We start from the raw sequence: 25,861 nt of genomic DNA, 5'->3' as shown, positions 1-25,861 counted from the left end.
AAATAAACAAAGATCGAAATGAGCTAGCAATTGAAACTAGTTCCGTAGAGCGGGGTACAAAAACTATCGATAACCTACAGCATCGGCAGCATTCCCAAGTCTGGTCACACTGGAAGTGGCTTTTTTTGCAAATTTTATTTTCATAATTGAGAAAAATTTGCATTTTTACGCGAAACAGCAACGAATTCAGCTCTCGAATCTCAACAAAATAACAGCCAGCTTGTGGGCACAGCCAGCAGAGCATCACCAGTATTAACAATCGGGCCAACGCAGCCAAGTGACCGTTTTCCACTTACTATCCAATTTCAATGTCGGCGTCACAACGCGGCGGATGCAACAACAAATGAGTCGTTTTTCTGTTCCAAGCTAATAAAGTACACGCTGTGTGGGCTGCCGACTCCAATGCGCCGCTAGCGGGGACCACGAGCAGTTGGCGCCATGTCCAGTTCGGTGTTTACGGAGGCGCCCAGCGCCCGGCCGGCGGCAGCCGAAGCCGACTCCAATCTGGTTGTGGTCTACAGCAAGAGCGGAATCTCCTTCGACGAGCGTGCCATTGGGAACATCATGGGTAAGTGGGTCCAATAGGCCTGACACACGCTCATTGCTCCCCACACTTACATGTGCTTCTTGCAGAGGAAAAATCGATTTCCACCATTAGCGTGGTGCGGATTACATCGCCCACGCCGAGCATGGTGGACCAGGATGAAGCAGAGCGGCTGGAGGAGCTGGCGAACTTTATGGACACCGCCACCGACTCGGAGCTGGACAGTGAAAATGGCAGCCAAAGTGGTGGCGATAATGCCAGTGAGATGGATGAACACGACGAGGAGAACCACAACACCGGCGACGACAACAATAGCGACTCCACGGAGACGGAAGCCGATGTCCCTCGCACACGCAAGCGAGTTGGCCGAAAGCCCAAGGCCATCAAAAAGCGAAAGCGCCGCAGACCCAAGGAGCGGCCACAAATCGTGGGCTTGCGAGTGGAGCAGTTCTATGCGGACAGCACGGCTGATATGGTTGTGAAAAATGCACTGAGTAAATAACGTACATCGATGTGATCCAAATGATTAAGCAAAACAATATCATTATTTCGAGCACAACGAAAGTAAACGAACTTTAGCTTTCAACTGATTTGTATTGTATTTACAGAGCTTGCCGGAGTTTCCGTCTACAAAAGGACTGCGGAGACAGACGCTCAAATGGAAGTTATCCGCAACGACCACAACTACACGCCGTTTACCTCGCCAGAGCAGCTGAAGAACCACAAGCGCGATGAGAAGATGGCCATGGAAATGCAGGCCCAAAGCCGCAAAATCATAATGCAGGCACCGGGCAGTGTCAAGCTAATCAATGCCAAAAAACGGGTCCAGGCCATTCCCTTAAGCCCGGTGCAGGTCAAGGTCCAGAGACTGCCCGTCAAGCCCCACCAAGTTCAGCAAGCAGCGCAGCTGCAACCCAAGGTGCAGCTGATCCGCAAGCCCATCCAATCGCCACTGCCAAGACAGAAGCCAGAGATTATCACGAACAATTCGGTTAATGCCAGGCTGAGGCCCACTCGGGCTCCAGTCAAGGTGATTGCTCCTCCTGTGCAGAAATACATCGAAGATGATGATGACGCCCAAAGTTCGGATCCCGCCGAAGAGGAAAATGCCGACAAGGCCTACGATACGGAGGAAATGAGTGAGGAGAGCGATGACTTCCAGGAATCGGACAACGACAGGGACAGTGACATGGACTTCGATATGAGGCAAAGCAGTAGACGTAATCCGAACAAGAGGAAACGGGTTAAAAAGGTGGTTAGACAGACTCAAAGCAAGCCAATGAAGCCGCTGCCTCAGCCACCCACAACGCCGCAGCACTTCCCCGAGCTGAAGAAACGCAAGGAAGTTTTGGAGCCGAAGGCGCCGCAAATCGGGCAAATAATCCAGATGCCTGCCACAAAATCAGTGCCCGCAGTGTTTGCCCTAGGCAGAGGTCTTCCAAGCACATCGTTCCTCAAAATCCGGCCCACACATCAATCGCTGCCTGTGAAGAGACCTCCACTGCCAACGACACCGGCCAATTCCAATGTTCGTCGTATGCCTGCCGTGCAATTGGGAAGGATCGTTAACTCGCCGCAGGAAGTTAAAGAGATTATCATTAACAAGAATATGGCCAGTCCCAAAGGAGTGTTTACCAATCTCAACACTTTGCTGGGTGAGAACAATAATGCAGGCACAAAATCTTCGCCAGATCCACTCCGACACCGGGCTGTCATGTCGCCAAGCACGCCGAGATCGAGCTACAATCAGCAGATGTCGCCAATTGTGGTTCCGGTTCCTGCTCAGGCGCATACCCCATCCAAGGGATTTATGCCCATCGGCGTGGACACAGCTCAGTCGCATAAACTGCCCGCCCAAATAGTAATCGAGACGCATCAGAGTTCCTCCGAGCTGGCAGCAGAAAATGACAAGCAGCTCGATCTGATCAACTCGATTGTGCAGGACGAGCTACTAAAGTCCACGCTTGTGGAGCAGCCGGTAGTAAATGCGGACGAGGATATACCGAAACTGGTTAAGATGCTGGAGAGTACAGCGGCGGATCTAGATCCCCCACCAGTGTCCTTGCCTACGCATAGTTTTCCGGCTCCAGAGATGCAGGGAGTGGGACATGCAGCTGTAGCAGATCCGAATGATATAATGGATACGGCGGACGAGGATGAGATTACAGCTGATTTTCTCCAGCACGTGGTCGGTCTCATCGAGGAAGATAAACAGTTTGAGGCCGAAGTGGTTAAGCAAGTACTGGCTAGCACAGAGCCAGGAACCCTAGACGCCATCGTATCTATGCCTACGTCCATTGAGGCCGTAGACTTGCCGCAAGTACAGGCAAGTGTAGAACATCCTGATTATTGATTTTGTTAGCTAACTGCATTGCTCCTTTACAGGCACACACCAACCTACTGCCGAATGCAAGTCTTGCAGAGCCCGCACAATCGATGACCTCATTGCCCATTGCTTGCAGTACACCCTCGAGGAGCGTGGCAGGCACTCTGACCTCCTCCGCAAAGGTTGTGCGCGGCAACGGTCGGGTCATATACCTGCCTCCCATTGAAGCCCCCACCACGCGGGCCAAGCGACGAGCACAGTTTCCTGCTGCTCCGGGCATGGCTACGACCAGTTCCAGTGATGCAGGCAACCTGTCGTTCGCTGAATCTTCGCTGGATGCGAGCATCAATCAGCTGCTCAATACCAGCAGCCTGAGCAATGACAGCCAGCCGGGAAGTGGGCCAAGACGACCCAATCCTAGAGAGCCAACGATGGCCAGACGTTCAACGGCACCCAGAAGATCGAAGAAGCTTGATTCAAGTCAGAACAATGATCCCGACGCTTTAGAGTCTCAGGAGGATGACGATGACCCCAACAAGTAAGATTATAGTTGGATATTTCATAGATGCAAATCTGTACGTTTTTTGAAAATTATTTATTTGTTTGGTTTAGGCTCTGGTGCATTTGTCGTCAACCACACAACAATCGGTTTATGATCTGCTGCGATTTGTGCGAGGATTGGTTCCACGGCACATGCGTGGGGGTGACCAAGGCGATGGGCACAGATATGGAAAACAAGGGCATCGACTGGAAGTGCCCCAAATGCGTTAAAAGGCAGGAGGAGAGGGTAAAGTCATACAATAGACATAAAAGTTAGTTTTTATTGATTCGTTATCTTTGTAGAGCCAACCACGAATAACAGACATGTTGGTCAACAGACCAACCACTCAACCTGAGCAGAGGCCGAGTGAAACCAAAGTACCAACTACAACAGCAGAAATTGTTCAGGTCGCGACTCCTTCGGCTCCCAGAAGATCACTGCCGGTGGGCGTAACTGTAGCCAGTTCCCCCATGCGTATTCCAGTAATAAAGCCGGTCAAGAAGTTCCCAACCGGTGCTATCCCTCACCAGCAGCAGCAGCTAAACTTTATCAGACTGGGCTCATCACCTGGCAACCGAATTTCGGAGACGTTATGTGTGGTCTGCAAGCGACCGGCGAGCAGCTCTTCCGTCTATTGTGGCGAAGAGTGTATCCGGAAGTATGCCCAAAGTGCAATTCAAGCACATGCTGCTACCAAAGGCCCATTGCCACAGAATGCCAGTGCACAGCCGTCGCTGAACAACTCCTTGGAGGCCAAGAAGAACAAGAAGAAGGACTTGTTTGAGGACGTGCTGAGGCAAGCGGACACTGTGTCAAAAGTGGAACGGGTATGCCATAAAGGGTAATTCAATTAGAACTATACTTATTAATGTGCACACTTTGCTTTGCAGATTAATGTGTTTGAGCGTAAAAGTGGTCGCGTAATCACCGGGCACATGGCCCCTTCTGCACATCAGTTTCGGAAATGGCTTCAGGAGAATCCCACCTTCGAGGTGCTGCCCTCGGGAACCGTTCAGACAATCGACGCAGAGAAGCGTTTGCTGAAACGGGCACCAGAAGCCACCACCTCCACATCAGAACCCGCCGCGCTAGGAGTAGCAAAAAAGTCACTTGAAGCTCCTGCCAAATTGTCCCAGCCGCAGCACACCACAGTTCAGGCAAACCACCCACTTGGAATCTCTTCCGTGCGTCCTTTGGCCAAAAAGGATAAAGAGAAGACAACACCTACGACACAGGCGCCAATCCCTAATCGTAGCGCAGCGGGCAAACCCGAGCCGGTTCGAATCGGCATCCGGCGATCCCTCAGGGAGCAACTACTAGCGCGAATCAAAGAAGCCCGGGCTGCCCAGGTGAACTCTGGCCAGCCACCGACTCAGTGGCCGAACGTACTTGAGGTGGATCAGTTTGTCAAGAACGTGGAGCTGGAAATGTTCAACTCGTTTGGCCGAGACGTGGGAGCCAAGTACAAGGCCAAGTATCGATCGCTTATGTTCAACATAAAGGATCGCAAGAACCGAACGCTTTTCGAAAAGATTTGTGCCAAGCAAGTGGAGCCCAGGCAGCTGGTGCGGATGACGCCGGAACAGCTGGCCAGTCAAGAGTTGGCCAAGTGGCGGGAGGAGGAAAACCGTCACCAGTTGGACATGATCAAGAAATCCGAGCTGGACATGTTGGCATGTGCCCAAAACTATGTGGTGAAAACCCACAAGGGAGAGGAGGTAATCGCCACCAAGGTGGATGTCACGCTGCCCGAAGAGGTCATTAGTGAACCATCATCTATGGCGGACACAAAACAGACGTCGCTGGTCAGTGAGCCGGCTACCTCCACACTGGAACGTTCCACGTCCAGGGAAAAGACGGGCTCATCGAAGGAAAAGCGACACAAGAGCCACAAGCATCATCATCGAAAGCGCAGTCGAAGTCGCTCCAATAGTCGGGGTCGAAGCGTCGATAAGCGCCATCGCAGGCACCACAACGAAGGAGGAGAGCCAAGCGGCGGTGAGCGAGAGCATAGGTCACGTGAGAAACAGAGCCGGGAAAGGGATGAGGTCGTTCCCTCACCTTTGCCCAAGAAGAGGGACGAAAACGACCAATCGCCGGTACCCAAAAAGACGGCGGAAAAGAAAAGCGAGGCGAATGCTTACAACCTGGTTGATCAAATTCTGGAATCGGAGAAAACAGTCGAGCAGGCGGCGAATCTAGGCAAACCAAAGCCGTCGCCCAAGCCACTTCCAACGCTTCCGAGTTCTTTGAAGGCACCTGAGCCAATGGACAATTACTCCCGCTACTTGCACGGCCTGACGACGAGTTCACTGTGGTCCGGTACTCTCAAGATGATCGATTTGGCCGACTTTGAAATCGTCATGTACCCCGTGCAGGGTAACTGCCAGCAATTGGGTAAACTGATGCCAAGTCAGATGGACGTAATCGGTCGCATAACCCGCGTTAATGTCTGGGAATATATCAAGAAGCTGAAGAAGAGTCCCACAAAGGAAGTCGTCATTGTGAACATATTCCCCGCCTCGCCCAGCGAAACGTTTAAGTTTGATCTCTTCTTCGAATACCTGGACTCGCGTCAGCGGCTGGGCGTCTTGGGCGTGGACTCGGATCAGATACGCGACTTTTATATATTCCCCTTGGGCAGCGGCGATAAGTTGCCACCAGCGTTGCAGACCGCGGAGTCAGTTCCCTTCTACGAAGAAGCGCAAAGACCCAACACGCTGCTCGGCATCATTGTGCGGTGTCTCAGCAAGCGACCTGCAGAGGCTGCGACATCGACTCCGTCTGTGCCTACTCCGGTTCCCGCCATCAGTAGCAAAGCAGTGGCAAAGGTGAGGAAATATCAAATTATTCCATATTGAAAGGATGTACTATTATTCCCCTTTGCAGAGATCTCGCAGCTCAAACTCGCACCCGGCGCAGAGCAGTCCCAAGCGCAAGATCAGCACACACTCCACCAGCTCTAAGGACGATGAGTTCGACATCGATGCCATTATCAAGGCGCCCATCGCAAAGCTGCAGAAAAGTAAGTTTTACAACTAAATCATCCGTAAAAGTGTTTTTAATGATTGTGTACTTCAGCTGCCCCGAAGGTGGTGCCACGGCCACCTGTGGCGAACGACGCCGATGAACCCTACTCGCCTGGTGGCTCCGACGACGAACTGGTGCCGAGTGCTCCGCAAAGGCCAAACGATCTGGAACGGCAGGTGAACGAAATCAACAAACAAATAGCCGCGCAACAAATGGAAATTGCCGGCCTGCTTAAAGTGGAGCCCACAGTAAGTGCTGACCTCAGACGACCCAAAATATTTCCTATACATTGCATTCATTGCTCGTTTTCTCCTAGGGATCCGCGTCCTCATCCAATGTGCTAGCCGCCATATCAATACCGGCAAATCTTTCAAAGATCCTGGCCAGCATCAAGGACAAGACTGATCTGCCTTCCAGTGCGGGTGATGGAGACGAGGAGTACAATCCCGAGGACGACATCACTGCAACCAGTTCATTTGGTACGTCAGCTGCTTACTCAAATATCAATTGGCCTTAGTATCAACGATTCCCTTCTTGCAGCATCGAAGAAGCCGAGGAGCAAAGGCCGTTTGGCGCATCTAAGTGAAGCTGAGCTTCTTAGCATGGTGCCGGACAATCTGGCCGGCGTGATTCCCAGATCGTCCAAGACCCGCCACCAGCTTGCTCAGTCGCCGCTTACACCACCACCGCAACCGCCGCCGGGTGTTTAGGTTACCCCCATCCGAACGGACGCTGGCTAACCCGCGCGCCAATCCTTTCTTTATTCTGGATTTGAATTGTCGCTCGTCCGCCTCATTGTGTACATTCTCATTAAGCAAAATCAACGCCATCTCTGTATTATATCTGGCTAATCGGAAGTTTTTAGTTTTCAAAGCTAAAGCCACAAACCCCATTATCCCGCCCACATCGCCCCGCCCCGCGCTCCAAATGGATCATCCTTCGCATTGCAATGCAAATCTAGATTCGGTTTTCACATAACGCTCTATTAAATCCTGTACATTTCCTCGAAAATAAAAAGTGCTACGTAACATTTGTTTTAGGGATACGATAATCGTAACGCTGTTCTTTATTTCCAAACGCACTTAGTTGACCTCGCAGGGATCGTCCTTGCCGCTGAAGTGGGCGCACGTGATCTTGGGTCCGTTGTGCACCCTGGGTATGGCGATCCGGAAGAGCGTTCCATGCGGCATGCACACGCAAATCTTGTACTGAACACTGCCCGTGCGGAGACCGAGCTCGGAGCTGACGATGGGAATGCGGTCCATGTCCAGAAAGATACCCGTCCCCGCCTCCAGGATGGTGGCGCCCTGCGTGGAGTTGATGAGGACATGGTGCTCGGCCTGCATGTCAACGCTGGCTCCGTCGAAGTAGACGCCCTCAGATCCCCTAATGGCCATGCGCCCATCGCTCTCCAGCACCAGGGACTCGTCGATGGGACTCACGATGCCGCTGGCACTAACCACCTTGGCCTGGAGCGCTTCCACTCCGCCCGGAATGTTATACTGCGGACGGTGGGTGGTGAAAATGGGCTGCTTGTCGACGGGGTCCTTGACCTCGAACAAGTTTGTGGCCTGCAAAAGGATACCCTCCCTGTTCAGGACGATCCTATCGCGTTCGCTGGCTGCTCCATTGCCATTGCGGAAGACGCGCACGTGGACGCCACCTTCCCCGTCGCCAGAATCACTGCTGATGGTCACGGGGACATCCGAGAAGCCGTGTATCTGGCCAATCGAGTTGGTCTGCACGCGCTCCAAGTCCGTGATACCGTAGAACTTGACCACATCCACCTCGGGTATCACCTCCATGCCCTGGACACCTTTGCCCAGGCGAAGCACACCCACAATGGTGAGCGTCAGCAGGAGATTGCCAACGGTCAGCACCAGCAGCAGCACCACAATGGTCCAGAAGGCGAACGTGTTGCGCCCCTGGTGACCCGGATGCAGGCGGGAGCAGCTGTCGCTGTTGTACTTCTCATCGAAGTAGTCGCCCGTATCCGTTTTTGAGTCGTCGCGACAAAATTCCAAATCCGGCACAACTCCTCCAATGGGCAGCGTCACAGAGAGCGCGTTCTCCGAGTTGGCATCGTCGGAATAGGATGGCGAGGGTCCGCGGATGAAGGTGTTCTCGAATGTGTGCATCATTGGATTGGATTATTCCTAGCGAGTTGGACTCGAAAAACCGTTTGCACAATTGCTGTATCCAGTGCACGGAAATTGGGTATGTACATGTGAGAGATTCAATTGTTGGACATGCGCAGTGCGTTTTTAGCCGCAAGTTTCGAAAATTCCGAAATCTTCGAATTTTGAATGCTTTCCAAATATGAAAAAGTGCTTTCCGAATTATGTTTATAAAGAGAAGAGATTTTCAAACATTAAAATAACATTTTCAAGATTCCATTAATATAATTGTAAATACGTTTCTTAGGTTTTAAGTATATATCAGAATATTATCATAACATAGTTTAAACTTTAAAAAATTTACTTTTATAATTTGAACTAAGAAATTAGGCAGTAACTGCTGGTAACTGCTAACTCAGTTAGCAATATGTTAATTCTGTGTTGCAGAGCAGAAAAAACAAACTGCTTACTTTCCAAACGCTAAAAATTAGGTAATTAAACGGTTTTCATAAGCCATATAAACTTTTAAAAATTGAATTTTAAAAGTCTATCCATAAAAAGTGAATTGGAACCGAACTAGTTCCATTTGATGACAGCACGCAGCCCTGGCTAAAGTAGTGTGCAAAGGGGGCTTGACTTTGGCATTTTTCGAAGTTGCGCCCACAGCCATACCGCACATCTCCATTTTGCAAAGATGTCCTTTAAGGTGAGCTTTTGTCCAAAAACTGATTGCCATTAGCTAAAGCAGAGTCTTCCGCGATGACACAGCCCATTGACCCGAAGCGCGACGAGATCCGGCGCTACCTGGAGCGCGGCAGCGTCCTGGACTCGCTGACCAAGCTCTTCATACGCGTGATCAAGGAGCGGCCCGAGAATCCAATGGACTACATCCGTAACCACATCGGCGTGGTGCGCCACCAGCACGACAAGTACGAGCGCCTGCAGCAGGATCTGCAGCTGGCCAACGAGGAGATCCAGCGTCTGCGCGCCATCATCAACAGCATCAATCCCGACGTGCTCCAGGGCCATCAGTCAGTCGCTTCAAGTGAAGTGGTGGTCGCAACGGAGGCGCCACAGACCATGGCCGAGCCCACTGAGGCAGTGGAGCAGCAGCAGCAGGAGAACGGCGAGATCGGCCCGGAGAAACCTGACGAAAGTTCGGCCGACGTTGCAGAGATAACCGCCGCTGTGGAGGCCTGCCAGATTGAGGGAAGCGCGGTGGTGTCCAGCGAGGAAGCCGCACAGCCAAGTCCAACCGTCCAAGCTGAAGCCACTGGCTCCAGCGAGTAGATCTCAGATGACAGCAGCACACACCAAACGTAAAAAAAAGAACATCCCATTTAGAACGCATTCATTTAAGAAGAAATGTTAAGTATTTTCCGAAATTTACATGTAAATAAAGCGAAATAAAGCCGGATATGCAGCGTATTATGGATTTTTCAAATGTGTTTATTGAAATCAGTTTCATAATTCATACACGTTTTATATCATTCGTTTATTAATACAAAGGATTATTGATAATACATATTAATAATAGTTAATTTTTAAAAAACACATCCTTAAAATGACGGGAAGCGGACGTTTGAATAGCTGATGAATGGTAGGGAGTTCTCGGGACAAACTAATAGATTGTTGATTTTCGTGTGGTTATTCTTCTGGCTGACTGGCGTGGTCCATTCGGTTGGACTGCAGTGTGGACGAACAAAAAAAAACTGATTCAAGGTCGAAACTTAGTGCTTATAATTCTTCTTTATACTTCTTGGCAAGCATTCGCCTCCGCCTCCTCGGTTCAACGATTTCCCCTCTTCGATTTTTTGTTTCTTGTTTTGTTTTCACTTGCTCTATACTCTTAAGGCCAACGAGCACTACAGGGCCCCCACATCTGTATGCTTTGTGACCGACTGGCGTCCAGTCGCTCCTCTGCTGCTCCGTTTCCATCTAATCTGCAATGTTAGGCGCTCGCACGGTCAGTTGATTACCTAGTGTTTAAATTTTGGACAAAACCTATAAGCGCTGGTGTTCAAATGTGTGTACATGTGTGTGCGTGGGTGGATGGTTGGTTGGTTGGTTGGTCGGTTGGTCGTTCGTTCGGTCGGTCGGTAGATATACATCTATGTATACGGAGGCTATTACAAATAAATATGTGGCTTTAATCATGGTATTTGTCAATGTGTTTGTAATTGCGATTTAAATCTCAATGGGTGTGGGGTGGAAGGGGAAAACTGCAGTCATCTGCTGGAAGGGATGTCGCAGGGGATGTCCTTTGATCGTGGCGCTGCTATTCCATTCCGAATTGCTGGTGGCTTCTGGTGAATTTCGACTCGCCCCGGCTGCCGATGATAAAAGTGACCAAATACAGAGATAAGGTTGGGGTGAGAGTGTGATTCACTAGTTGGTTACTCTGCGTCAGCAGCCAATACTTACGTTTCATGCATCATTTGATGTGTTGTTTCAAAGGATTTTATTTCTGGCTGGTTGTGTGGTTGGGTTTGTGGTTGTTTTTGTCGTGTTTTTCTTTTGTATCTTGTTTGGATTTCTTATTGATCTGTTTTAGATAGAAAAAGACTGCTCGCGGTGCTGCAGTTGTGTGATATTACTTTTTACGCTTGTCAGCTGGCTTGAGGATTTGGAACGAGCACATCAGCGTGTCGTCCACGGACATCATGGCGCCGGCATTGTCGAACTCGCCGCAGTAGTTGGGCGCCGAGAACAGGGTGACCAGCATGCGTTTGGCAAAGAACTCGTACCCATCCTCCACGACCTGATGGGCTCGGCAGATGAGATCGAACTCGTGCTTCTGCAAAAACTTGGCCACCACCTCGGCACCGAAGGTGAAGCTAACGCCGCGATCGTTTTCGCCCCAGCCCATGGTATCCTTATCGGGATCGGACCACAGGAGATCGCACAGCAGTCCCTGGTCGGGCACATCGGTGGGCCGCATAATACGACGGATCTGCTCCATCGAGGTCAAATCGGGACTGAGGCCGCCGTGGCAGCAGAAGATCTTCTCATCGACAATGGCTGCCACCGGCAGGCAGTTGAAGCAGTCAGTGAATGTCTTCCACAACTTGATGCTGTAGCGACGCTTGCATTCGTCGTAGAATCCGTATATGCGATTGATGCTGGCGCATTCGTGGTTGCCGCGCAGCAGGAAGAAATTCTCCGAGTATTTGATCTTGTAGGCGAGCAGCAGGCAGATCGTTTCCAGCGACTGCTTGCCGCGATCGACGTAGTCGCCGAGGAACAGGTAATTCGATTCCGGCGGAAAGCCGCCGTACTCGAAAAGACGCAACAGATCGTAGTACTGTCCATGGATGTCGCCGCAAATCTTCAGCGGTGCCTCCAGCTCGAGCAGAATGGGCTGCGACAGGAAGATCTCGCGCGACTTCAAGCAGAGTCCCCGGATCTCGCCCTCCGAGAGCTGTACGTTTTTACCTGGCCGTGCCCCACGCACTTCGAGAAGTCGCGATATTATGCTGTCGATATTCATCACGTCGCCCATGTTTGCGTGCGAAAGTGTGGATCTGGTGCACTAGTGCTGCTGTTGGGTGTCGAGGTTACCGCGAACGATCGTTGGTAGCACCGAAATAGCCTCGAAATCTTTAATTTCCCAAAACTATTTCTGCTAAATACTTTTCACAGCTAACAAGTATGAAAATTTCCTCGTATGCTGTTGCGTGAGTGCGGGCGGGATGGCGAGTGTGCTTCTGGCTAGTGTTGCCACACTGCCGGAAGTCGGGGATATGGCCAGATAATAGACGCCATCTTATCTAATCGATAACATGCCAAAATAGTGAATAATCGATAACGTAGTTGCATTCATATTACTCTTATTTCGTTAAGGCCATTTCCAATTTATTGCTAGAGTTCCGCAACAGCTCTACTTTTATATTTTCATTCTAAATGGGTATTCTCGACCCTATAGTGGCTCGAAACTGCTAAATCTCAAGCTTCGAAATTTTGTCGCACTGTTAGTAATCGATTAAACGCATGGCGTCCATTTACTCAATTTCAACGGTGTGGCAGCCCCGACGAGGTGGATACTAGCCATCCCGCTCGCACTCAGGCACGCCTGGCATGACTAACTGGGGACTAGAGGTGGGAGATTGATGCATTTGACGCTGCTATTCGATATCCCGGCATCGAGGGGATATTTAAATAAATTCGAAATTCAAAGAACCCAATAAGAATATTCGTTTACAGAAAGTAGGTTAATCATGCTTTCTTATTGGAATGACTACCCACATGGCTTATGATTAAAAATGCTCAATTTCCCTTAAATTCTCACAAAACTAAATAATATATTAACAATCATGCTATGAAAAGATTTTGTATGAAATGTTTTCATCTTTGTTATCGATAATTCAATACTGTAAGCATTTCCTGCCTACGCCCGCTAATCATTTAATTAACTGTTAAATAGGCAGGTTTTAATCAATTTAATCAAAATGCTGTTAAACGATATTATAAGCGGAAATGAAGTTGATTCCGTCTATATTATAGCGGAAATTGGACAAAACCACCAAGGTTGTGTGGAAACAGCGAAGAAAATGATATTAGAGGCCAAGAAAGCCGGTTGCCACTGCGTCAAGTTTCAAAAATCCGATTTGCCAACAAAGTTTACGAGATCCGCTCTAGATCGCGAATATATCAGCGATCACGCCTGGGGAAAAACCTACGGAGAGCACAAGGAGTATCTGGAGTTCTCCAAGGATCAGTATCTCCAGCTGCAGGCCCACTGCAAGGAGTTAAATGTGGACTTTACGGCTTCCGCCATGGATGAGGTGGATATTAATTGTTTTTTAGAAATGACATCATTTTTAAAAGTATATTTATAAGGGAGTTTTCAAGGGCTTTGATGTTCATTCATGATTTACTTTTCCTTGCTTAAATAGTTATTAATCACTCTAATATTATATGCATATATGATTTCTTTAACAGAGATCGTTGCAGTTCCTTGCCGATCTAAATGTTCCCTTCATCAAAATTGGCTCCGGAGATGCAAACAACTTTCCGCTTCTCAAAAAGGCCGCCAATTTGAACTTGCCCCTGGTGATCTCCACCGGAATGCAGACTATGCAAACTGTGGAGAGGATTGTGCAAACTATGAGAGAGTCTGGAAAAGAGGACTACGCTCTAATGCACTGCGTTTCATCGTACCCAACTGACCCCGAAGATTGCAGCTTGGAGTTGATATCCGTCTTAAGGAGGCGCTTTCCCAACGTGGCGATTGGGTACTCGGGTCATGAGCTGGGAGTGGTCATTAGTCAGGCCGCCGTTTTGCTGGGGGCACGCATAGTGGAGCGCCACTTCACGCTGGACAAGAATCAGAAGGGCTCCGATCATCGCTGCTCCCTGGAGCCGCAAGAACTAAAAGCTCTGACTACAGCCATTACCAACTTTAAACTCTCTTCAGTTCCCATGTATCCACAAGAAATAGTTCAAAAGTTAAATGGAGGTGAGGAACTAGAGGCAGCTCTTCAGCACGTCGAGTCTAAAACCATTTTACCCTGCGAGCTGCCCTGCCGAAATAAACTGGGTAAATCCATTGTGGCAGCTAGGAATCTCAATAAGGGTTACAGGCTGCAATTGGCAGATATGGCCATTAAAGTCAGTGAACCCAGCGGCCTGACAGCGGAGGATTACGTGGACTTGGTAGGCAAGGAATTGGCAGACAATATTGGTGAGGATGAACCTATACTTGGGAGTAGTATAATCAATTGAATCATGGGTTTGAAATTTAAATACAATTGTAAATGAATAACTTGGGCTGTATTACTCGGCGCCATCGTCGCTGCCGTCTTCTTCGTTCTCATTCTCGATCATGTCGATGTCCTCCTCGATGTCGCCCTCCTTCTTGTCCGTTGGCTTCTCGTAGACAGCGGTCAGCGGGGAAATGCACACACCATTCCAGACGGACATTTCGCGCACAACGCTGGTGTTGCCCTCCAGTCCCAAAATGTGTTTGTATCCGCCGTGGGCCAGCACGCGGAGAAGTGTCTGCGATGTGTAGCAGCACACATCTTGCTGCTCCAATGTCATGGCAGTGTGCACACGGATGTGTCCCGGCTCGGTGGGATCCGTGATGCCGGCCGAGCCGGGCAGGAAGAGCCCGGCGGAGAGCAGCTGAAAGACGCGACGGAAGGCCAGGTTGATGGGCAGTGCCTGTCGCGACGGGTTGTTCATGATGGCCAGATGGGCGATCAGGTCTAACATCCACGCCGACAGCGGCGAAAAGGCGTCGAAGCGTCTGGTGAGATCCTTGAGAATACGAATGAGCACCTTTATAGAGGAATGGTGGGCATTTTCCTCGAACCACCGCGTGTGCCGAATGGCAGCCAGATGGCTCTGCATCAGCTTGTGATCCAAATGGATCTCCGGCTCCAGCTTGCGCAGATTTTGCGGCAAGGTGGCGATCAGAATGCGCACCTTGGCATGCACGTTGGCGATGTCGAAGCCGCGCTCATGGATCTGTACGGTGTGCTGATCGCCCTTTGTCAGAACTTCAGTCTTCATGCTGGCCTTCAGGTCGGCCTCCACTTTTTTGGCCAGCGCATCGACGGACTCCTTGGTGGGCAGTGTTTTGAGTATAACAACCACATCGGCTACATTGTTGCCCGTCAGAATGGTGCCCTTCTTGAAGGAGCCAACCTGACGCACTTCCTCCAGTTGCTGTGGAATAACCAGAACACTCTAAACATGCAAAAAACACGGAGTGGTGTATGTACTCACACAAGTGGTTAGATCCCCGGGTGCAACGACAAGATTGTCGAGAACAGCCTGCACCTTGGTCACTAGATTGCCAATAGCCGTTTGCTCGCTGGGAGTGGGACTCAGGTCCTGGTTACGCTTCAGCAGCGCCTGAAATGTAGATTATTTTATCATTGCAAACACCTTGGATACGCAAGTAATTTATTGATTTACCGCAGTCAACGCAGAATCCTCAACGGCGCCGGCGGATGGAACTTTGGGGAAGAAGACCTCCGCGAGGGTCAGATCGAAGGGATGGCGCGGCACAAATGTCTTTTTGAACGGCGGACGTATGCCGCCGCGCATTGGGCGGCCACCTCGGAGAGCTCCGCGAACCATATTCCTGTGGGGATGAATTTTTAATTATTTTCGCAACGCCGCAGCGTTCTGTTTTCTTTAACAGATAGGTAAACAGTGTGACCAAAGCTGGACCGGTAAGAAAACGACTTCAAACAGGGGCTAAACGCGTTTTCAAAGTATACCGCTTAATTAATATTTTTGAGGGCAAACAATTTGAACAATTGAACATTTTACTACATTAGAATGCATAAATCGAGTGAATAAAATACGGAGACTGGTGTTTTTAAATCTGCATAATTTTGTAGTTGTAGCTAGTGCAACAAGGCATCAATCAGTTCCAGGAAAACGCTTTGTGTACAAGCAACGTTCTGATTTTTATGTTAATGGTCTTACCCTTTTGTTGTAAGAAATTCCAGCACTACAATTGACTTAAAAGCGCATAAAGTTATTCGTAAGTAGTTTGAAATCGCACTAGAGATGACTCCTAATGTTTATAGTTTTCAGAACTATGGATCTGACGAACGTAGATCAAGGCCTCGTGAAGAACGACCCAACACAAGAAGACACTTTCGAGGAAGAATTAATCTTCATTTCTAACAGCGACTTCGAAGAGCTCGAAAACGAAATAAAGATTGAGGAATCCTGTTTTTATGACAAAGATTTGGAGCCAGTTAAAAGCGTCCCGTCGAAGCTGAAGACATGTAAATCCACAATAGCAGAGAAGCGCCTCTTGCGAAAGCGAACAGAGTCGTTTAAGTGTACCCAATGCCAAATGGCGTTTACAAAAAAGGAAAACCTCGAATCACACTTGCGACTTCACGCAGAAGAACGTCCGTTCGAGTGCTCCCAGTGCTCCAAGAGCTTTAGACGCAGGTTGCATTACAAGCGACACTTGCTCAAACACGAGAAGCGACCTCATAGGTGTTCCAACTGTGCAAAGACCTTTACCCAGGATTCATCGCTTAAACAACATCAGCTTGAGCACACTGGAGAGCGGCACTTCAAGTGTTCCCAGTGCGCAACGTCGTTTGCGCGAAAATCGTATCTTAAGGTACACTTACGTACGCACAGTGAAGAACGACCCTTTGAGTGTACCCATTGCGAAAAGGCATTTAAAAGCAGTTCGCATCTTAAGGATCACTTGCGAACTCATAAGGAGGGACGGCCCTTTAAGTGTTCCCACTGCTCGAAGAGTTTTAAACTCAGGTCAATTCTACAAAAGCACTTGCTGACGCACGCCGAACGATCCTTTAAGTGTACCCAGTGCCCGAAGACTTTTCTTCAGAATGATGGTTTGCAAATTCATTTGCGAATGCACGCGGGCGAAGACCCGTTCAAGTGTTCCCATTGCTCAGAGACCTTTGCAAAGAATTCGAGTCTTCAACTACACATACTTGAGCACGCAGGAAAAGAGCCCCTTAAGTGTTCCCAGTGCTCAGCCACCTTTGCCACGAGGTCACTTTACCGAGTCCACGTGCGTTCGCATACAAGAGAGCGGCAGTTTAAGTGCGACGAATGCTCGAAATCTTTCTTCAAGAAGTCACATATTGTCGAGCATCAGCAAGTGCATACGGGAGAGCGACCCTTTAAGTGTGCCCACTGCTCCAAGGACTTCAAATGTCGTACGCATCTTCGGGTGCATTTGCTTGATCATTCTGGAGAAAAGCCCCCCAAGTGTTCCCACTGCTCGAAGGAATTTAAGCTAAGCTCGCAACTGCTGGTGCACCTGCAAGAGCATACTGGAAAAAACCACTTCGAGTGTCCCCACTGCTCGAAGTCCTATACAACCAGCTCGTCTCTTCATATGCACTTGCGAACGCACACGGGAGAATTGCCCTTCAAGTGTTCCCACTGCTCCAAGGAGTTTGCGAGAAGCGCAGACCACGAGGAACACTTGCGAACGCATACGGGTGAAAAACCCTTCAAGTGTTCACACTACTCAGCCAGATACACACAGAAGTCCAGTCTTGGGCGGCACCTGCGGACAAACCACTAAACTAAACTAAATTAGTTTAGAATTATCTTAGAAATAATGTTTTGATAAGTAAAGTAGGCGAAAACAAATAAATGCGTTTCAATATTTTTTGAAGTTTTGATTTCCGAATGGTGTGCCCATTTGTTCAGTCCCCCTGATCGAGCTGTACCATATTTGGCATTCAGCATTCGGTCACACTGCCGCCCAATTGCTGTGTCATTTTTGTTTCTGTGCGAAATAAGTCGGCTTTTTCATTTTACACATCAAATCACTGCATTTGCGGCCCAGGAAATATGGCTACCGAACGCTATAGCTTTTCGTTGACCACGTTCAGGTGAGAGCATCGCTATAGTCCGAGCAGAGCATTCGCTTCGCCCCGCGCAACACAACCTGCCGCCATGACTGGGCAATAAGTACAATTTTCAATCGTTTGCAGTCCTTCCGGAAAACTCGTCCAACTGGAGTATGCATTGGCGGCCGTATCCGGCGGAGCTCCCTCCGTGGGCATTATAGGTTAGTATGACGTGCAGCCAGTCAGCCAGTCCTGTGCATTCAACTAACACCCTTTCTTTTCTTTTTTTTATGCTATAGCTTCCAACGGCGTCGTCATTGCCACAGAGAACAAACACAAGTCACCGCTGTATGAGCAGCACAGTGTACATCGCGTGGAGATGATCTACAACCACATCGGCATGGTGTACTCGGGAATGGGTCCGGACTACCGCCTGCTGGTCAAGCAGGCCCGCAAGATCGCCCAGACGTACTACCTGACCTACAAGGAGCCGATTCCAGTGTCGCAGCTGGTGCAGCGCGTGGCCACGCTCATGCAAGAGTACACTCAGTCCGGGTAAGTGTGCGCGCTGTCCTCTACTTAGAGGTCCCACGAATAATCGTATGCAATGCCACCAACAGTGGCGTTCGTCCCTTCGGCGTTTCCCTACTGATCTGCGGCTGGGACAATGATCGTCCGTATCTCTACCAATCCGATCCTTCGGGCGCCTACTTCGCCTGGAAGGCCACTGCCATGGGCAAGAACGCAGTGAACGGCAAAACTTTCCTGGAGAAGCGGTAAGCACTAATAATAGTACACCCATTAAAGTCGCAAGTCACACATATTGTCATCCACCTGCAGCTACAGCGAAGATCTGGAGCTGGACGACGCTGTTCACACCGCTATCCTTACGCTGAAAGAAGGTTTTGAGGGAAAAATGACTGCCGACAACATTGAGATCGGAATCTGCGATCAGAACGGATTCCAGCGCCTGGACCCCGCCTCCATCAAGGACTATTTGGCCAGCATCCCCTAAGCTTAAACGCCCCGCTAAGATTACCACAAGCTAAGCTTTCTTAATAAGTACGGGACATTAAAAAACAAATAAAATTTTACAACTGGTGTTATTTGATATTCAGATTTTTAATATATAAGACCTTAGTGGTTAAATTCACTTCGCTTCGATGGCCTCAACGTATCCGGCACAAGTTTCGGGGTCAAAAACGAACAGATTACGGTGAGGCGCTTCCAATTTAGTAACCACCTTGATGACCTCTTGGGCCACAACGCCGCCAACAACAGCGACCGCTGGCGAGATCTGCGCAAAAATAAGACCCAGAGCTTCGTCGCCCAGTATAGAGTTGGGCAGCAGTTCGTCGCGAATTCCGCGAAGCAATTCCAGGTCAGCTTCTCGAGTCTTGTAGCTGGGATCGCGCTTGTGGGTTGTGCGGAACTTTTGGAGCACACTTAACAGCAAAACACCCGGCCCATTGCGCTTCAATTTACGCAAATAACTAGGCTCGGTAACATCAAAATCAAGCCAGGCAGAGTAGCCGGGATATTCGACATCACGCTGCGTTGGAATGGACACCGTTTCATACTTCTTTTTCTTCTCCGAATTGGCTACGACCTTGTGCTTGATAACATCCCTGGAAAAAAGGTGGACATTAAGTTAGCAAAGACTTAAATTCTGTTTCTGAGCAATGGTAGATAGTGGGGCTTACTCGACGTAGTTGTGCTTCTGCAGACTGGCAAAGTAGAACCCGAAGGTGCCCCACACATCGGTGGCTATGAACTTGACGCCCAGGTCTCGGCAAATGGTGTCAATGCGCAACAGTTCCTCGTTGGTCGCGCCATTGACCACCACCACATCGAACTGTCCGAAGAACTCCGAGGCCTTCTCCTTTAAGGGCTCGTGGTCGGCGGAGATGTTCACCATGGGATTGAGAGCACGTGCCCGTGTCAATGATGCCTCGGCACGGTTGGTGTTCAGCGATTCACGGGGGGCAAGGAATTGCGAACAAAAGTCCTCCTCGGTTACGTTCTTGTCGTCCAGTAGCTTCACGGAGTTCACTCCGGACAGGATGATGTTCTTGGTTATCTCGGCGCCCAGGCCGCACAGTCCGGCGATGAGAATCTTGGCTGTGCGGAGGCTGAAATTAAAAATATATTTTAGCGCATTATAGCGCCATTGCGGAATGCCGGCTTTTTTGCACGCACCGTTTCTGAGATTCCAGACCCCAGAGTCGGATTTGTCTGTCGTACAGCTCGTTCTCCGCCTCCGTGAGCTCCACGGCTGTCTCGCTGGTGTCCATATCCACGACCATTATTTATTTATCAAGTTTTAAATGTATTTTTCACAGCTTAATGCCAATTTTTTTGCAACAACTTCAGTGAGACGCCGCAAAAATACACTAACGCCTTTTAAAAATGCCAAAACGCATCTTACAAAAGCAGTGCTGCCAACTGTTTCTGTACGCACTTAAGAAAACTTTATAAAATATTTAAAATCTAACAATTTTAATAATTATAATTTTCGATACTTTTTGTAAGGATATCCTAAAATCTTATTAAACAAATAGAGTTGCATTATGTTAATAATTTACCGCCAAACCAACAAAGCTTTAAACTAGCTAAGCTTGGCGGGAAAGAGCTAACACAATAGGATTGTCACTAAATGGTGGCAGCTCTGTAAGACAATTACTATCGAATTGTTTTTACGAAATCTGACCAATATTTAATTTTCCGGTAAGTCTTTATGCTTGTTGCTCTCCGTTGTGCAGAATAATTGATTGCCATTTTGGCTTAGATCATGCTTCGCAAATTTGGCAGTCTGTTGGCCCAGCAGGTGGGTCAGCAAGCACGTTTTACCGCCGCAAGTCGCACATTTTCCTCGACAAAAGCGCTGCACAAAGGTATGTAAGTCGGCGAAAAAGCCGGTGACATAATGTGGACTACTACTGAAGTAGCAACCGTTCAATTGCTACAGATCCAGCGACCCAGGAGGCAGAGGCTTCGCCACCGAAGAACATACTGGTGGAAAAGGACAAGAACATCACGCTGATCGGCATCAATCGACCGCAGCAGCGCAATGCCATCGATTCGCTCACTGCATCGCAGCTTTGCGACGCCTTCGCCAATTTCGAAGCGGACGACACCTCGCCGGTGGCCGTGCTGTACGGCGTGGGCGGCTCCTTTTGCTCTGGCTTCGACATCCTAGAGATTAGCACCGACGAGAAGGAGGAGATCAGCGTGGACATCCTGATGCGACCGGAGGGCTCCGTGGGTCCCACGCGTCGTCAAATCAAGAAGCCGGTCGTGTGCGGCATCAATGGCTACTGCATAGCCAACGGTCTGGAACTGGCTCTCATGTGCGATCTGCGCGTGATGGAGGAGTCCGCAGTGCTGGGATTTTTCAATCGACGCTTTGGTGTGCCAATGCTCGATGCCGGCACCATTCGGCTGCCGGCCATGATTGGTTTGTCGCGTGCCCTGGACCTGATACTTACGGGACGTCCGGTGGGCTCCCAGGAGGCTCACGACATTGGTCTGGTCAACAGGATTGTGCCCACGGGCACGGCCTTGGGCAATGCCTTGGAGCTGGCCACCTGTCTGGCCAAGTTCCCGCAACGCGCGCTCATCCACGATCGCAACTCGGTCTACTCGAGCACGTTCGAGACCTCCACGTTCCACCAGGCGGTGCAGAACGAGGTGATGTTCACGTCCCGCGAGATCATCGAGGACATGCAGAACGGCATCAAATGGTTCAACCAGAGTAAGTTGCTCCAGCACCAGTTGCTTTACATTTTCTCAATCGCTTATTTTCCCATGCAGCCTTCAAACCGGACACCACGCATTCGTGGCTCAAGCGCGACCGCTCGATGGCCGACTGGGACGATGAGGAAGTGGCAGAGGCTGCTGCGCAGAAGGAAAAACTAAAACAGGAACAAGAGGCCGCTCTGGCTGAGGCCGAAAAGCAAAAGCAGGCGGAAAAGGCACTGAAAAAGTCGAAGAAGGCCGAAGAAAGTGTCGATAGTAAAGATCCCAAGGATAAGCCAAACGAAAAGTAGTTATGCTTTATCCAAATAAAATTATCTGTTCCAAATCATTTAATTTAATTTTGTACATAACGCACCTATTACCAGTTTCAAACTGATTCATTCGACCTTTCTAACTTATTCAAATACATTGCCGTAAACGGTTCAAATGTGAATGGCTTTAATCTTATAATATTACATTGAATATTACATTTTGGAATGGCTTACTTATTAATTTATCAGATTACAAGCAAAGGAGATATTTTGTGAATTCGTTCTTTGTAGTTTAATCTCTAGTAAAAGCTGGCACAGAGCTCTTTATATTAAGTGTTCATAAACTCTCAAGATTTATGATTTTCAACTGCCGCTTAAAGTTATTTCACTGAAATGTACATAAAAATGCATTCATTTGGTTCAAACAGATTTCTTGATCACCCCTCGACATACAAGTGTATGTATGAGCATTTCAAATGCCTATTACGACTTTAATATTCGTTCTTATAAATAGGATTGTTTTTTCGAACCAAGTGTTTACAACTTCCATTAGTATTTTCATTTATGAGCTCGCCAGCTACCTACGACTGAAAAGGTTCTTCAGGTTCCGCCTATTCTAATACCATTGATCTGGGGTCATTCATAATTATCGTTGCTTCTGCTTTATAGGCGAACCAAAGTCAAGTTGATATTACGTGAGCTTACTATATATGTTTCAGCTTCAGTGATTCCAATGGCAGAAGTAATAGTGCAAGTGTCAGATTCGGTCGGGCCAAGAACCAAGATTGCACCGTGCAAGGATATCAATCAAATTATTACGCATAACAAACGTTTTGATTCGTGATAAGGACTTAAGGATTAGTCCCTTAATTTCGAGAAAGGATAAAGGCGGTTCCCTGAACAACATAACGGATAAGGACTTTTAACTTAAAACGATAAGGATAATAGTGCTAAACAGTGGTTAAGTGCAGTGAAAGAAGGTGACGATATGGCGCCCTACTCAAGGATATACCATCAGGATGAGTCCTCCAGAGAAACGGGTGTCCTTTTCGAGGACGATGCACAAACAGTCGACGGTGACCTGACCACCGACAGATTCCAGTTGAAACGAGCTGAGAAGCGTCGGCTACCCCTAGTCTTGCGGAATATAATCCTGTTCACATTGGTCCACCTGGCTGCTCTATATGGCCTGCACTCCATATTCACAAGGGCGAAACTGGCCACCACACTTTTCGGTTAGCTGAATGTACCTTCTAGTCTTGGATTATTTGCCTTCTAATCGGTTCCTTTGGTTCCCAAAAGCTGCCGGATTGTATATCATTGGCATGCTGGGCGTTACAGCCGGCGCCCATCGTCTGTGGGCGCATCGCACCTACAAGGCCAAGTGGCCCCTGCGCCTGCTCCTGGTCATCTTCAATACGATCGCCTTCCAGGATGCCGTCTACCACTGGGCCCGTGACCATCGCGTCCACCACAAATTCTCGGAAACTGATGCAGATCCACACAACGCAACCAGGGGATTTTTCTTCTCGCATGTGGGCTGGCTGCTCTGCAAGAAACATCCGGATATCAAGGAAAAGGGAAGGGGACTGGACCTCTCCGACCTACTCGCCGATCCCATCTTGATGTTCCAACGAAAGTAATTATTTGATAGCTTTTCGGGGCTCAAAAGAATCCAAATGCAAATTATAAGAGGGAGTCCTGGAGGGTTCAAATTGAGGACTCATTTAATCAGTTATAAAAATCGTTTATAGGCACTACTATATCCTCATGCCGCTGGCCTGCTTCGTTCTGCCCACCGTAATTCCAATGGTTTACTGGAATGAGACACTGGCCTCCTCCTGGTTCGTGGCCACCATGTTTAGGTGGTGCTTCCAGCTGAACATGACCTGGCTGGTGAACAGCGCAGCCCACAAATTCGGAAATCGGCCATACGACAAGTAGGTAATCACTAGTTGTGCTAGTGAGTACTTTCATATTTATTATGTTGTTGCTATCTATCTATCCAGGAGCATGAATCCCACCCAGAATGCCTATGTATCGGCCTTCACCTTTGGCGAGGGATGGCACAACTACCATCACGCGTTTCCATGGGACTACAAGACGGCCGAATGGGGTCGCTACTCTCTGAACATAACGACGGCCTTCATCGACTTGTTCGCCAAGATCGGCTGGGCCTACGACCTCAAGACAGTGGCTCCCGACGTGATCCAGCGACGGGTGCTCCGCACTGGTGACGGTAGCCACGAACTGTGGGGCTGGGGCGATAAGGACTTGACAGCGGAGGATGCCAGGAACGTGCTCCTTGTGGATAAAGGTAGATGACGATTGATGTAGTACTCTTAAATGAAAAACTTATTAAGTACAAACTTTAAGCGATTTTCACTAAGATTAAATATATTGATCGGTTATATTCTAAAAGGAAACTACTATCTTGCACGTCTGAAAATGGAAATCCAAAAACACAATTGGTAGCTGGTCTCTTATCATGTATTTATGATGGTCGCTAATAGTGTGTGCGAATTATAACTGATATTGCTTATCGAAATAGGGATTTCTTCGAGTGATCGCGACCAGGCGGCTTGAGGTTTGAGTTCATGAGGTGGTCGTATGCGATAAGACTAATCAGCACGTTTCCGTTTGTAGGAAATTTTAAGTTTTATGGCGTCTGAGAATGAATCATTTCGCATCTTTCTTGCACTTCAGTGTGTACAGGACTATGTCCGCCAGGGCCTTCGACTTGACACCCGCCTCCATCAGTTCCAGACAGAGATCGAAGGCGTTCTTGGACAAACGCGTGTGGGTGAGGGCCGACATGCCGTGCAGAGCGATCTGGAGAGGCGGTGATGTGTGCAGGCAAAGGAAATTGTCAGTGTTGGTTGGCTCATATTTTAGCTGCGGTACGAGACTTGGTTCCGGATCGGTTTCTTGCGACATCATATATAGGGGTTTTATTTCTGAATGGACTGACAGTTTAAAACATGATATTCAGATGGCCATTCACGACAATAAAGATAAATCCGCCAGCCACGGACACTTTGTGCCAGAAACTTTCCCTCGAGGCCAAAGACGGATCATCCAAGGTTTGCATGTCCCCATGCTGTAGGCCCGTCAGTCCCACGGTGGAGTTTTTCTGATAAGCCATGAGCTTCTCGCCGAACTTGTAGAAGACGATCCACAGATACCGCTCCATATCCTTCCAGTTCACGATGGTAAGCAGCAGGAACGCGACAACGGCGGTGCGTCGAGACCTCAGCACTATGAGCATCAGGGCACTGATCACATTGCACACCTGAAAATACTTGGCGAGGTTTCGCTGCGTCGGATTGAGGGCCATCCGCAGGTAACCCGCCAGCCAAAGCAGACCCGTGCTCACATAAATCCTCTTTCTGGTCACAATCAGCGCTGAGCCAACAAATTGTCCAATCGCCATCAGGCTGATGCACACTCCAGCCGCAATCCGCCCGCATCCATAGTTAATGTTCAGAATGCTCTGCTCCAGTCGCCAGTTTTGGCAGATATACATGGCATCCGCCAGAAAGCTGGACACGACCAGCATCCTGGACAGAATTAAAAGCAGCACATTCACCACACGCTTGTGGTATACTTGGAAGGTTATAGGACCAATGCTCATCATCCTTATCAACTTGACAAATTGTTTTAGGTAATATTCTAATATTGTTTTATTTTATTAATGTTTTATTAATGCTTTTTGCAAATCGGTAATAAAAAAAAAAAGTTTCTATTTATTTTATATGCAACTTGACAACTTGAATGTCAAAAATAAAGTGGCAAGCCTTTGAAAAGAGTTAATATGAACTGTTAAAATTAGAAGAAATCTAACAAAATCGTAATGAATTTGATCACTTACAGAAAGGTTAATAATAAAATTAATAATTTACAGAAAATTTCCGTTAAACGTAAGATTTATATTTGTATGTATCGTATGTACATACATGTAAATTACAAGCGACAG

At 48.6% G+C, this 25,861-nt stretch overlaps 12 protein-coding genes across 12 annotated transcripts; 7 read left to right on the top strand and 5 right to left on the bottom strand.

Moving 5' to 3' along the window:
- The first annotated feature begins 118 nt into the window (after positions 1-118).
- Positions 119-7,492, top strand: LOC6606670 (death-inducer obliterator 1). Its single transcript, XM_032721290.1, has 11 exons — positions 119-568; positions 634-1,038; positions 1,153-2,870; positions 2,930-3,408; positions 3,483-3,657; positions 3,714-4,238; positions 4,302-6,242; positions 6,301-6,436; positions 6,493-6,689; positions 6,758-6,920; positions 6,982-7,492. Exons 1-11 carry the CDS (start codon positions 439-441, stop codon positions 7,149-7,151), a joined length of 6,039 nt encoding a protein of 2,012 aa, XP_032577181.1. The 5' UTR covers positions 119-438; the 3' UTR covers positions 7,152-7,492.
- LOC6606669 lies at positions 7,472-8,668 on the bottom strand. Its single transcript, XM_032721299.1, has one exon. It carries the CDS (start codon positions 8,580-8,582, stop codon positions 7,524-7,526), a length of 1,059 nt encoding a protein of 352 aa, XP_032577190.1. The 5' UTR covers positions 8,583-8,668; the 3' UTR covers positions 7,472-7,523.
- Positions 8,669-9,156: 488 nt separating this feature from the next.
- On the top strand, positions 9,157-9,986 carry LOC6606668 (c-Myc-binding protein homolog). The gene is made up of 2 exons (XM_002031432.2): positions 9,157-9,264; positions 9,327-9,986. The coding sequence occupies exons 1-2, from the start codon at positions 9,253-9,255 to the stop codon at positions 9,846-9,848; spliced, it is 534 nt and encodes a 177-aa protein (XP_002031468.1). The 5' UTR covers positions 9,157-9,252; the 3' UTR covers positions 9,849-9,986.
- Positions 9,987-10,034: 48 nt separating this feature from the next.
- On the bottom strand, positions 10,035-12,260 carry LOC6606667 (serine/threonine-protein phosphatase alpha-2 isoform). Its single transcript, XM_002031431.2, has 2 exons — positions 10,983-12,260; positions 10,035-10,888 (listed from the first exon to the last, which is right to left on the bottom strand). Exon 1 carries the CDS (start codon positions 12,058-12,060, stop codon positions 11,152-11,154), a length of 909 nt encoding a protein of 302 aa, XP_002031467.1. The 5' UTR covers positions 12,061-12,260; the 3' UTR covers positions 10,035-10,888; positions 10,983-11,151.
- A 694-nt stretch (positions 12,261-12,954) lies between these two features.
- Positions 12,955-14,364, top strand: LOC6606666 (sialic acid synthase). Its single transcript, XM_002031430.2, has 2 exons — positions 12,955-13,342; positions 13,500-14,364. The coding sequence occupies exons 1-2, from the start codon at positions 13,007-13,009 to the stop codon at positions 14,280-14,282; spliced, it is 1,119 nt and encodes a 372-aa protein (XP_002031466.1). The 5' UTR covers positions 12,955-13,006; the 3' UTR covers positions 14,283-14,364.
- Positions 14,237-15,703, bottom strand: LOC6606665 (interleukin enhancer-binding factor 2 homolog). The gene is made up of 3 exons (XM_002031429.2): positions 15,483-15,703; positions 15,291-15,419; positions 14,237-15,230 (listed from the first exon to the last, which is right to left on the bottom strand). Exons 1-3 carry the CDS (start codon positions 15,645-15,647, stop codon positions 14,334-14,336), a joined length of 1,191 nt encoding a protein of 396 aa, XP_002031465.1. The 5' UTR covers positions 15,648-15,703; the 3' UTR covers positions 14,237-14,333.
- A 123-nt stretch (positions 15,704-15,826) lies between these two features.
- On the top strand, positions 15,827-17,724 carry LOC6606664 (zinc finger protein OZF). The gene is made up of 2 exons (XM_002031428.2): positions 15,827-16,059; positions 16,113-17,724. The coding sequence occupies exon 2, from the start codon at positions 16,117-16,119 to the stop codon at positions 17,602-17,604; it is 1,488 nt and encodes a 495-aa protein (XP_002031464.1). The 5' UTR covers positions 15,827-16,059; positions 16,113-16,116; the 3' UTR covers positions 17,605-17,724.
- A 47-nt stretch (positions 17,725-17,771) lies between these two features.
- Positions 17,772-18,986, top strand: LOC6606663 (proteasome subunit alpha type-2). Its single transcript, XM_002031427.2, has 5 exons — positions 17,772-17,917; positions 18,020-18,096; positions 18,175-18,430; positions 18,496-18,651; positions 18,716-18,986. Exons 1-5 carry the CDS (start codon positions 17,877-17,879, stop codon positions 18,888-18,890), a joined length of 705 nt encoding a protein of 234 aa, XP_002031463.1. The 5' UTR covers positions 17,772-17,876; the 3' UTR covers positions 18,891-18,986.
- LOC6606662 (SUMO-activating enzyme subunit 1) lies at positions 18,974-20,272 on the bottom strand. Its single transcript, XM_002031426.2, has 3 exons — positions 20,075-20,272; positions 19,579-20,007; positions 18,974-19,503 (listed from the first exon to the last, which is right to left on the bottom strand). The coding sequence occupies exons 1-3, from the start codon at positions 20,179-20,181 to the stop codon at positions 19,026-19,028; spliced, it is 1,014 nt and encodes a 337-aa protein (XP_002031462.1). The 5' UTR covers positions 20,182-20,272; the 3' UTR covers positions 18,974-19,025.
- A 224-nt stretch (positions 20,273-20,496) lies between these two features.
- On the top strand, positions 20,497-22,067 carry LOC6606661 (probable enoyl-CoA hydratase echA8). The gene is made up of 4 exons (XM_002031425.2): positions 20,497-20,602; positions 20,664-20,769; positions 20,844-21,629; positions 21,689-22,067. Exons 2-4 carry the CDS (start codon positions 20,667-20,669, stop codon positions 21,922-21,924), a joined length of 1,125 nt encoding a protein of 374 aa, XP_002031461.1. The 5' UTR covers positions 20,497-20,602; positions 20,664-20,666; the 3' UTR covers positions 21,925-22,067.
- Positions 22,068-22,873: 806 nt separating this feature from the next.
- On the top strand, positions 22,874-24,311 carry LOC6606660 (acyl-CoA Delta(11) desaturase). Its single transcript, XM_002031424.2, has 4 exons — positions 22,874-23,120; positions 23,188-23,524; positions 23,640-23,825; positions 23,895-24,311. The coding sequence occupies exons 1-4, from the start codon at positions 22,874-22,876 to the stop codon at positions 24,208-24,210; spliced, it is 1,086 nt and encodes a 361-aa protein (XP_002031460.1). The 3' UTR covers positions 24,211-24,311.
- Positions 24,312-24,359: 48 nt separating this feature from the next.
- LOC6606658 lies at positions 24,360-25,561 on the bottom strand. Its single transcript, XM_002031422.2, has one exon. It carries the CDS (start codon positions 25,520-25,522, stop codon positions 24,860-24,862), a length of 663 nt encoding a protein of 220 aa, XP_002031458.1. The 5' UTR covers positions 25,523-25,561; the 3' UTR covers positions 24,360-24,859.
- Positions 25,562-25,861: the final 300 nt, after the last annotated feature.

This window comes from Drosophila sechellia, chromosome 3R (assembly GCF_004382195.2).
Source record: "Drosophila sechellia strain sech25 chromosome 3R, ASM438219v1, whole genome shotgun sequence".
NCBI classification, from domain to species: domain Eukaryota; kingdom Metazoa; phylum Arthropoda; class Insecta; order Diptera; family Drosophilidae; genus Drosophila; species Drosophila sechellia.
This window is presented reverse-complemented; position numbering and strand designations above follow the sequence as displayed.

Excerpts from the sequence above, each read along its gene's own strand:
- LOC6606664 (XM_002031428.2), top strand. The coding sequence starts at position 16,117 with ATGGATCTGACGAACGTAGATCAAGGCCTCGTGAAGAACGACCCAACA.
- LOC6606666 (XM_002031430.2), top strand. The coding sequence starts at position 13,007 with ATGCTGTTAAACGATATTATAAGCGGAAATGAAGTTGATTCCGTCTAT. Across the intron at positions 13,343-13,499 it reads CGGCTTCCGCCATGGATGAG|AGATCGTTGCAGTTCCTTGC; the intron begins GTGGATATTAAT and ends TTTCTTTAACAG.
- LOC6606660 (XM_002031424.2), top strand. The coding sequence starts at position 22,874 with ATGGCGCCCTACTCAAGGATATACCATCAGGATGAGTCCTCCAGAGAA. Across the intron at positions 23,525-23,639 it reads ATCTTGATGTTCCAACGAAA|GCACTACTATATCCTCATGC; the intron begins GTAATTATTTGA and ends AATCGTTTATAG. Across the intron at positions 23,826-23,894 it reads GGAAATCGGCCATACGACAA|GAGCATGAATCCCACCCAGA; the intron begins GTAGGTAATCAC and ends CTATCTATCCAG.
- LOC6606662 (XM_002031426.2), bottom strand. The coding sequence starts at position 20,181 with ATGGTCGTGGATATGGACACCAGCGAGACAGCCGTGGAGCTCACGGAG. Across the intron at positions 20,008-20,074 it reads GGTCTGGAATCTCAGAAACG|CCTCCGCACAGCCAAGATTC; the intron begins GTGCGTGCAAAA and ends TTTTAATTTCAG. Across the intron at positions 19,504-19,578 it reads CAGAAGCACAACTACGTCGA|GGATGTTATCAAGCACAAGG; the intron begins GTAAGCCCCACT and ends CCTTTTTTCCAG.
- LOC6606667 (XM_002031431.2), bottom strand. The coding sequence starts at position 12,060 with ATGGGCGACGTGATGAATATCGACAGCATAATATCGCGACTTCTCGAA.
- LOC6606670 (XM_032721290.1), top strand. The coding sequence starts at position 439 with ATGTCCAGTTCGGTGTTTACGGAGGCGCCCAGCGCCCGGCCGGCGGCA. Across the intron at positions 1,039-1,152 it reads GGTTGTGAAAAATGCACTGA|AGCTTGCCGGAGTTTCCGTC; the intron begins GTAAATAACGTA and ends TTGTATTTACAG. Across the intron at positions 6,437-6,492 it reads CATCGCAAAGCTGCAGAAAA|CTGCCCCGAAGGTGGTGCCA; the intron begins GTAAGTTTTACA and ends TGTGTACTTCAG.
- LOC6606663 (XM_002031427.2), top strand. The coding sequence starts at position 17,877 with ATGGCTACCGAACGCTATAGCTTTTCGTTGACCACGTTCAG. Across the intron at positions 17,918-18,019 it reads TTTTCGTTGACCACGTTCAG|TCCTTCCGGAAAACTCGTCC; the intron begins GTGAGAGCATCG and ends AATCGTTTGCAG. Across the intron at positions 18,652-18,715 it reads AAAACTTTCCTGGAGAAGCG|CTACAGCGAAGATCTGGAGC; the intron begins GTAAGCACTAAT and ends ATCCACCTGCAG.
- LOC6606665 (XM_002031429.2), bottom strand. The coding sequence starts at position 15,647 with ATGGTTCGCGGAGCTCTCCGAGGTGGCCGCCCAATGCGCGGCGGCATA. Across the intron at positions 15,420-15,482 it reads AGGATTCTGCGTTGACTGCG|GCGCTGCTGAAGCGTAACCA; the intron begins GTAAATCAATAA and ends TCTACATTTCAG. Across the intron at positions 15,231-15,290 it reads CCGGGGATCTAACCACTTGT|CAACTGGAGGAAGTGCGTCA; the intron begins GTGAGTACATAC and ends GTTATTCCACAG.
- LOC6606669 (XM_032721299.1), bottom strand. The coding sequence starts at position 8,582 with ATGATGCACACATTCGAGAACACCTTCATCCGCGGACCCTCGCCATCC.
- LOC6606661 (XM_002031425.2), top strand. The coding sequence starts at position 20,667 with ATGCTTCGCAAATTTGGCAGTCTGTTGGCCCAGCAGGTGGGTCAGCAA. Across the intron at positions 20,770-20,843 it reads GACAAAAGCGCTGCACAAAG|ATCCAGCGACCCAGGAGGCA; the intron begins GTATGTAAGTCG and ends CAATTGCTACAG. Across the intron at positions 21,630-21,688 it reads CATCAAATGGTTCAACCAGA|CCTTCAAACCGGACACCACG; the intron begins GTAAGTTGCTCC and ends TTTCCCATGCAG.
- LOC6606658 (XM_002031422.2), bottom strand. The coding sequence starts at position 25,522 with ATGATGAGCATTGGTCCTATAACCTTCCAAGTATACCACAAGCGTGTG.